General features: G+C 34.9%; 2 protein-coding genes, 1 non-coding gene and 1 pseudogene across 3 annotated transcripts in view; 3 read left to right on the top strand and 1 right to left on the bottom strand.

Moving 5' to 3' along the window:
* The window catches only part of LOC102582908 (subtilisin-like protease SBT1.7), an 8,723-nt pseudogene extending 6,614 nt beyond the window's left edge, over window positions 1-2,109 (top strand).
* Window positions 2,110-4,250: 2,141 nt separating this feature from the next.
* LOC102600622 (uncharacterized) lies at window positions 4,251-6,951 on the top strand. The gene is made up of 2 exons (XM_006358052.2): window positions 4,251-4,890; window positions 6,394-6,951. Exons 1-2 carry the CDS (start codon window positions 4,529-4,531, stop codon window positions 6,611-6,613), a joined length of 582 nt encoding a protein of 193 aa, XP_006358114.1. The 5' UTR covers window positions 4,251-4,528; the 3' UTR covers window positions 6,614-6,951.
* A 669-nt stretch (window positions 6,952-7,620) lies between these two features.
* Window positions 7,621-7,693, top strand: TRNAE-CUC (transfer RNA glutamic acid (anticodon CUC)). Its single transcript has one exon. It is a non-coding gene; the product is annotated as a tRNA-Glu (tRNA).
* A 338-nt stretch (window positions 7,694-8,031) lies between these two features.
* Window positions 8,032-9,498, bottom strand: part of LOC102600290 (SAP-like protein BP-73) — a 3,246-nt gene continuing 1,779 nt past the window's right edge. Inside the window, exons 2-3 of the mRNA XM_006358051.2 lie at window positions 8,690-9,034; window positions 8,032-8,571 (exon numbers count right to left, since the gene is read on the bottom strand). Coding sequence (XP_006358113.1) covers window positions 8,252-8,571; window positions 8,690-9,034 — 665 coding nt within the window. The 3' untranslated portion in view covers window positions 8,032-8,251. The remainder of the gene's footprint in view (window positions 8,572-8,689; window positions 9,035-9,498) is intronic.

The following is a 9,498-nucleotide window of genomic DNA, read 5'->3' as shown; positions in this document are numbered from 1 at the left end:
TAGAGTCATCACCTTGTCAAATGTCCTTTTCAGCAGAACCTTTCCATAACTTTCAATTTGATTGTTATAGAACTACCCGTGAACAAAGTTTCATCAGGTCCAATAAAGGCAATATAGTCCAAATGCTTCTTTTACAAAACATGACAAATGACTATTCACCAATATTCATGTCTATGCAAATACTTTTATTATAATAGACATATAAAGTCACAACATTTTAAGTGACACTTTTTCATAAAAGAACACAATTATTTTGAACAAGTATATATATAATTTGGTAGTTTCATACTAGTCATACCATATACTAGTAAAAGAGAAACTCAACAACCACAATACCGAATATACTCCAAGAATTTTATGGGTCTAACAAAATACAAAAGTATCATTGAATTTCATATCTTTTGCTCCAAAATTAAATTAGACACCAAGTCTAATTTTATCGTTATCATAAGCGAAGAACCCCCACATTTTAAATATGATCTCAAAAATATTTTTCAAGTATTTGAAAATAGTTTTTCCACATATTTTCCAAGACTATCAAAATGTCATTGACACTATGAAACCTCTTTTGGAAATATTATTCTACAAAAGAATTATATTGCTTCAATTCTCTTTGACAATATTTACATAGTGTCAAAGTTCATTCATAGAGGCACAAAATCACAAACTGTAAGTCACTGGTATTTTTCCATCTATCACAAATAGACATACCACTTAGTATTTACAATACTAACAATAAAGACAAAAGAATTTGTACAATTGATACCCAAAACGCTGGTGTCAGCGAGCCACTCAACGGCAGTAAAGTACACTTAGAATACTAGATTTAGTAGTAGAAGAAGAAGTCCAGAAATTGGTTCTTTAAAATGAGAGGAAATACCTCAATTTATAGAAAACAAAGGGTAGTGTGAAAAGGTTCTTATCGTGCCTTACCGGAAAGGTCACAAACCTTTGGAAAAATCACAATCTTTCGAAAAGGTCACTACCTTTCATAAAAGTCACAACTTTTCATAAAAGTCACAACTTTTCATAAAAGTCACAACTTTTCATAAAAGTCACAACTTTTCATAAAAGTCACAACTTTTCATAAAAGTCACAACTTTTCATAAAAGTCACAACTTTTCATAAAAGTCACAACTTTTCATAAAAGTCACAACTTTTCATAAAAGTCACAACTTTTCATAAAAGTCACAACTTTTCATAAAAGTCACAACTTTTCATAAAAGTCACAACTTTTCATAAAAGTCACAACTTTTCATAAAAGTCACAACTTTTCATAAAAGTCACAACTTTTCATAAAAGTCACAACTTTTCATAAAAGTCACAACTTTTCATAAAAGTCACAACTTTTCATAAAAGTCACAACTTTTCATAAAAGTCACAACTTTTCATAAAAGTCACAACTTTTCATAAAAGTCACAACTTTTCATAAAAGTCACAACTTTTCATAAAAGTCACAACTTTTCATAAAAGTCACAACTTTTCATAAAAGTCACAACTTTTCATAAAAGTCACAACTTTTCATAAAAGTCACAACTTTTCATAAAAGTCACAACTTTTCATAAAAGTCGCAACTTTTCATAAAAGTCACAACTCTTCATAAAAGTCGCAACTTTTCATCAAAGTCACAACTCTTCATAAAAGTTGCAACTCTTCATAAAAGTCACAACTCTTCATTTTCCATTCACACCTTTTAAAACCCAACAGCCACAAGATTATGTGCCTTACTTATGCGGCTTAAACTACACTGATAAACAAGTTAGTACCATTGTGAATAAGAAGGTACGTTGCACGTCGAGCATAGCTGAAGCAGAGTTGAACTATCCTTCATTTTCAATTGATCTTGGATCTTGTGCTCAAACGTACACAAGGACCGTTACTAATGTTAGTGAGGCTAATTCAACTTACACAGTCAAAGTAATTGGAGTTGAAGGCGTCGCGTTGAGTATTAAACCTAGAATCTTGAAATTCTCAGCTTTGAACCAGAAGTTGTCATATCAAGTAACATTTAAGCGCACAACTTCAAAACATTCTTCACAAGGATACATAAAATGGTTTTCAGCCAAGTACTCTGTTAGGAGTCCAATATCAATTTTCAAATTGCAGTAAAGATGAGATCAGAGTATATTAGGTATGACACTCCCATTGTTTCCTACATTTGTTTGATTATGAATAAATATTTGTTGATTAACTTCAATCTCTCATTTTGCCTTTATATTTCTATTGACATGTTTAAAATTAAATTTCAAAAAATATTTTTTTGCGTTAAAATATCACTGAATAAATTAAAATTAAAAGTTCAATAAAGATTATAGTCCACATATGTTTGTAATTATAATAAAGCTTAAATCAAAATCAATTTTTTTTCCCGAAATATTGCAATTTATTCATCTTCCATCAAAAAGTACATGTTGATCTGTAGGAGGTTACAATCAGTGAATTACTCCTCCCTAGCATGAAGGATACCAAGATCCTGTATGAGATGAAATAAATACAAAAGACAGTTTAGACAATGGCTTTCTAAGTACAAAGCCTGCGTGCAAAAAGTTACAAGTCTAAACATCCCAAGGTCCATCATGGAGGATCCCAGATTAAATCTTGCTTCTTCTTTTGCCTGGTTCTGAAACTAGTCACTCCCCATCTGTCCATGGTCATGAGTCTCTTCACTTTAGCAGGGAGTTCTTCAAAATATTCATAGAGTATGTTGCTAGGGCTCGAAAAGCTCGTGGAGGCTAGTGCATCAGCAACCTGATTCGCCTCCCTGTAACAGTGGTTTAAGATGAAACCCGTAGTTTCCATGTGATTTTTCAGCTCATTTACTTCTTCCAGTATTCTCCAAGGGGTGAGACTCGAGTTGTTCACACAATCCACCAGCAACCTGGAATCGCTCTCTGCTAAAATGAATTCATGTCCATTACTCATGCACCATTGAACTCCATACAACAAGGCTTTTGCCTCTGCCCAGTTGCTAGTTCCTTGGCCAAGGTTCAAAGAGTAGGCAAAAACTAGTGAGCCTGAGTGATCTTTGATCACTCCCCCACCTCCACAATATCCATCATTGCAGCTACCATCCGAGTTAATTTTCACAAAGCTGATGGATGGCTTCAACCACTTAACTTGAATGAAGTTTGTGGCGTTGATCTTACTTTTCATCAGACAGACAATGGAATCCCAATTTGGATCTACATTAATCAACTTGAACTGGTTTTTCAGAAGCCCAGCAAGAGTGCTAGAAATATTGTTGACGGTTTTCCTTGTGTTGTAGAACTCTTTACCATATTTAGCATCGCATCTAGTCTTCCAGAGTTCCCATATAGTTATGGCTGGCAGGCATTTCATGATCATATCAAGGACTGGATTTTTAGTTTTCCATGTCCACCAATATTTGATCAAGTGTCTGAAAGGGACGTTAACACATGGAATGCCCACAGGACCACATAAACTTTGACCTTGTATAAGGAATTTAATAGCTCGAATACTTAAACTTTTACCTTGTTGTTAAGGTGCATTCCCTACCTTATAATCCTCTTCCCCCTATCCCCAATTTAAAAAGGAAAAAAAAGGATTATATACATCTTTAATTTAGTAAATAACTTAAAGTGTAGAAAAAATAATTAATGGATTTCCCTTGGCTTTTATTAAGGGCATGTTTGTACCTGCAATGAAATCATCATTTGAAATCAAATTAGTTTGGAATTAAAGTAGAGCAACTTTCACATATAGCAAACACAAAATTCATATTTGTATGCTATACATAATTGCGCTCGAGCGAGAGTTTGAGGGAGAGAAACGACTAGCAAATAGTTTGCTACAGGGCACAACTAAATCAAAGTGTGGTTATACCATTTAATTTGAATTAATAGTTTGTCATTATGTACAATTTTCCCATTAAATTATTGTTTGGAGATCGGAGAAACTTTAGAAGGTGTTAGGCCATGAAAAAATTTCACTTTTTTCTAAAGTTGAACTTTGGATAACACATTTAATCCATAAAAATAACAAAATGATATTTTCACTTCTTCACTCTAACTTATGCACATAAAATTAAAAAACAACTCAAGTTTTCAATTATTATTTTTTACTTTAAAAAAACAATTTGTATTTTTAAATGTTACAAGGAAACATGGTCATAATTCCGGTATCCAAACGGACCCTAGTGAATCCACTTAAAAAAAGTTTACTGCTTCGTCAACCCTATCGACCAGTTAAACCAGCACATATATATATGCAGAAGAGTACAAATCGGTTGACACCAATGTAAGGAACTTGGAACTTTTCATAGCAAAACTATTTTCATAGATTCGCAAAATATTAAAAAACCGTTGTTCTTTTATACTATTTGTATGGATCTTTACCTTCCTATCTCTATTTTCTCACTTCCCAAATTGGCCCACTAAATCCTTTGAACCTCAATTAATCTTATCTTAATTTCTTGCCGATTCATTTACCCTTTTCGTTACTTGATTGATTGGAGTTGTTTTCTTTAAGTATTTTGCATGAGATTTTGCGAAAGATTAACGAAAAAGTTATGGATAAGGAGATCGATACTCAGAATCAAAGAGTTGTAGAGACAGTAATTACAGTAAGATTGGATGAAAATCTTGAAAAAAGGGATTCTGTGATTGGTGGGAATGAGGTGAAAGGGAAGGATTTGAAGAAAGAGAGTTTTTCAAGTGTGATTGATGTGAAGTATGGTATTGGGGATGGAAAATTGGGGGAGAATTTGATTGTTGATGATTTCGAAAAGGTGTGTAGGATATGCCATTTGGATACATATGAAAGTGGGAAGAAATTTGTGGATTTGATTGAGATTGGTTGTGGGTGTAAAGGAGAGCTTGGATTTGTTCATTCTCATTGTGCAGAAACTTGGTTTAAGCTTAAAGGAAATAGGTAAACTTAACTTTTCTCCCCTTTTTCTTGTCTTTACTTGTCATTGTTTACTTCATTTGTTATTTGACTGATGATAATATCTGTATGCTTTAATCGTATGTTCACTGGAGACCAGTGGGGGAATCAGAATATCGACTAAGGTGTATCAAAACATAAAGAAGTAAAATCGTGTAGAAGCCAAGAAGTGTAAAAAATTATTTTTATTCTAGCTACACAATGTAATTTTCCGAGGGGGCCTCAACTATATGTGGCTCCACCACTGGGGATACCTACCACCTCTCACCTACAATAAGTATCAGTTAACTCTGTCCACCAAGGCTAGGACCGATGGAAAGAATCACCTACTGTTTTTGTCTCCGTTAGGATTTAAACATGAGACCTCATGGCTCTCAACCACTTTATTCACCACTAGGCCACATCCTTAGGTGCAATTTCTAGCTCTTTTGCTTGCATTTAACATATTGTGTGTACTTATGTCTTGTTAAAACTTGGTTTTTATTGGAATTGGTGGCCATTAGGTTCAAAAAGTATTTGCCTTGCCAAAATTATGGCATTGGTAGTAAGTCTTGGTGTGCAGAGTTTGGAATTGTGTTGCATAACAGCCACAAAGATTCAGTTTTCTTCTTCTGGTTTAGTTACTAGGTTATTTTATGTTGCATGAGAATTATGTTGATTAGTAGAGCAAAAAAAAAAACAAGGAAAACTACTTTCTCTGGCTTTAGTGTTAGTGCTGCCTGCTGTCCTCCCCTTTGGTAGCATAGCATACTGGATGATGCATATCTGGATGATTTCTCTGGGTTCTATCACTTATTTTAAAAGGTTAGGTCAAATAGGAATTTCAAATTCCCTGTAATGAAGTGCCCTTTAAACCGTAAACCCCTCTTCTCAAGCTATTGAAGCATAGAATAGTCATGTGTTTCAAGAGCAGAAAGTTTTGTACTTAATTGTTCAAAATGAAATTTATCCTGTCTTCTCTACTGGCGGATATGACTTGTATATGCCTAATAACAGAACAAGAGGAAATATTAGATATTACTGCAGTGGATTCTCCTCACCTTGAAGTTGTAGGTTTCGCTCTCAACAATACTGCCATCAATGCACGGGGAATAAATTTGTGTGCTTGAGTATCCGTATGTTTGTCTCCCCTTGGCTTCCAACTCTAAAGGATATCCTTTATTGTCTATGACAAAATCGGGGTAACTGTATATTTTGGATGACATGCCGTAGATGGTTTGCACTCCGGAAGGATAGCAACATGATTATTACCCATGTCTCAACTCCTTGCACATGAAATGCTAGCTAAGATGATTTTTTATTTTTATTATTGACTCTTGTTATGTTCGTTCAGGGGACTATTGTTGCTTAGTACTCTAAATGAATGGCATCATGAGCCTAACCTGGAAAACCTCTTCAATTGTTGAAAACTCTAGTATTAAAATTCTTAAAGTGATTGAATTGCTTGGTAAGGGTAACTTAGCCTAAACAGTAATAATTTGTCTGCAGATTGTGTGAAATTTGTCGGGAGATTGCAAAAAATGTGACAGGTATCAGCGACAACAGATTCATTGAAGAGTGGAATGAAGCGAGATATATTGCAGGTGGTACTGGTTCAGCAGGACGAGATAGAGGATACTGTCGTGGACAGCCATTTTGTAACTTGTTGATAGCATGCCTGATAATAGTTTTTTTGCTACCATGGTTTTGCCGTATAAATTTGTTTTGATGCGGTAAATAGAGTTAATAGTTTCTAGCCTCAAATCTTATTCCGCGTCTTGCAGATAACAAGGTTTTGAGTGTTTTTAGTACAACAAACCAGCATAACTTATACCATTGCTGTGTCTTTTCACATTATCTGAGCCAAATTCTTGGTCCATTTTAGATAAGTGGGATTGTATACTTCAGATTTTCTATTGAATCTCTATCATTTTTTTTTATTTGGGTAGATAATATTGTATAAGATGGCAATCACTTTCGCACCTTCAGATACTGGAGTGGCATGATTCTTACATCATCCATGAAACCTTCCTTTAATTTTAAGAGATTCTGAAAAAGTTCTTGAGAGATGATTTACATAATATGGCATGATATGGGCTACATTTCAGTTTTCTTTCTTATTTGATACTCTTATGTGACATCTGATGTCTGCTTTCTCTGTTATAAAATAAGTGGTAATGGATTGAGAAGTCTTGGGGGTTGAATTGGTTATATATTTGAAAGTGATTGATTCTTAACAAAAAATAAAATAAAATAGTACTGTTCTCTTTGTTTTGTCAATCGGGTAAACTGTTCTTGCAAGATAACTAGAATGTAATTGGCCAGCCTGTGCATATGGATAATTAAAGCAACAGGATATATCATTGTAGAACTAGTGCAGCCAATGTATAACGTTGATCTACTAAAGACATTGCCTGATAGAGTTAGAATTCTTGCAAATTCAAGAAGCAAGTGTCCGCAAGTGTAGGACTAAATAAATCTACAATACCGTATTTGGTGTAGTATTATAAGTGAGGTTTGAGGAGGGATAGAATATTCGCAGACCTTAACCTTACCTTGGCAGCTAGAAAGATTGTTTCCGATCATTTACGTGAAATAACTGTATGTAAAACAGAATAGCTTAGTACTAATAAACAAATCCGTTGTAGTCTAGTTGGTTAGCTAGAAAGATTGTTTCTGATCATTTACGTGAAATAGATGTATGCAAAATAGAATAGCTTAGTATTAATAAACAAATCCGTTGTAGTCTAGTTGGTTAGGATACTCGGCTCTCACCCGAGAGACCCGGGTTCAAGTCCCGGCAACGGAATTTTTTTTTTTCCTACTTGTACATCTAACATTGTGTAGGCTTGAAGTTATTCACATTCACTGCTTTATTGTAAATAAATTTCTCAACTATAGTTTTGGGTGGAACTGGGAGTGAATCCTCCACAAGGAGCAATGACTGTAAAAATAACAAAAAACAAATACCATGTATAATTCTCATCTTCACCAACTTGTTATTGCAAGTGAGGATCTTCCAACACCAGGCTAAAAGATCACATCAGATTTATATAAGAAAAAACAACTAGCAGATTGGAGGAATAATAACCCCTCTTTCAACCATTAAAGCAAGCAAATTGTTGGGGGAAGGAGAAGAGGAGAAGGTAAGCAACTTGAGAAATTGATCATAAATGCAATTAGACTTTAAAGACAACACATGTTACAAACCAACAAACAAATGAATGTGTTAAAACTCCCACAGTACTCTGCCCTTTCATCTTGTTTCTCCATGAAAGAAAGCAGATACGAAAAAAAGACGAGTCCTGCAGTTAACCGTCAAGTATGTAAAGCATTGGATGGACAACTTGATCATCTTTGCATTGTCTCAACAACTGATGAGCAATTCCAGTAGTTCACTTTTCTTCAGTTTCGAATAACCCTTAAGTCCTCTAGATTTTGCAAGTTCTTTAAGCTGAGGAAGTTTCATTTCTTCAATTTTGACTGCTTCACTTTCAACATGATTCTCCAGTGATGTCTCCACCTTGAGCTCAACTTTTTCTTTGGAGTTAAATGGGGATTGTAGAGGCGATCTTTTCACAAAGCTTGACCGTAGGCGTGTTGATCTTGGATCTGCTGTTGGTGGATAGTCTGTTTCCGGTTCTTTTTTATCTTTTTGATGAGTCAAACCCTTGTCATCCTTAGTACCTTAAAAAGAAAAAGAGATATTAGCTAACTGAGTATCATCATTTGCACTGGGATAGAATTTTGGGAAAAGGTGGGACGACTGGAAACAGGCTTGGGTAAAACTGAAAGAAATCACTACCTTTTGGTTCTGTCTTTGAATGACGAAGGATTTCCAAGACCGAATCAATAGCGGGCTTCTCTTCAGAAGACTTGGTACTTCTTTTCTTGGAACTTGTAGAATCACCTTTTGAAATTGAAGATTGTATTCTCTTGAAAAGAGAAATGATCTCTTCCTGGTTTAATGAATTTGGCGATTTACTGTCAGGGGATGGCTGTATATTGAGCTCACTTCCTTTGGATGTTTTCCCTGGTGTAGCATCTTTTGAAGACTTCCGTCGCCTGATCCCATCAGCTCTTATGGTGGAGAGAGTTGAACAATGAAAATCCCTACGATTTGTACTCAAGGAAAGCCCATATGCAATCTCTGCCAAATTGAACAAGCTGCATCAAAAATCAATACCTCAGTTTAAATTTCCAGAATTCATGCCATCTAATAAGATGCATACTCATCTTGATGTCTGGATGAAATATGAGGCGTACCAGTGACGCTGGGTGTTATCATTTCTAGTAGACTAAAATAAAAAGTATCTACCCATTCATAATCAATCGAATCACAAGATCCATATAGTACAACCGTATGTCCATTACAAACATTATCTCCAAATGGAAAGCGGGGAAAAAAACAGATGAACTCAACCAAAGGAGATCACCAGTGGTTCAAATATGTCTATGCCAACGTTGGAGGTCAATTTCGAACAGTTAGAGACAGGCTACAAAGTTACTTCTATTTCTTACCCCTGATGTGCACATCTAGCCAATATCAGACTGTTGAGGTATATTAGTCTCATTGTGTGAAAATCATATCAAGGATGTCCCTCATGTTAAAAT

This window comes from Solanum tuberosum, unplaced genomic scaffold, assembly GCF_000226075.1.
Source record: "Solanum tuberosum cultivar DM 1-3 516 R44 unplaced genomic scaffold, SolTub_3.0 scf00265, whole genome shotgun sequence".
Classification (NCBI taxonomy): domain Eukaryota; kingdom Viridiplantae; phylum Streptophyta; class Magnoliopsida; order Solanales; family Solanaceae; genus Solanum; species Solanum tuberosum.
This window is presented reverse-complemented; position numbering and strand designations above follow the sequence as displayed.

What these genes read in the sequence shown, in the direction of transcription:
- LOC102600622 (XM_006358052.2), top strand. Translation starts at nt 4,529, where the DNA reads ATGGATAAGGAGATCGATACTCAGAATCAAAGAGTTGTAGAGACAGTA. An exon ending in TTTAAGCTTAAAGGAAATAG is followed by an intron (nt 4,891 to 6,393) that starts GTAAACTTAACT and finishes ATTTGTCTGCAG; the next exon opens with ATTGTGTGAAATTTGTCGGG.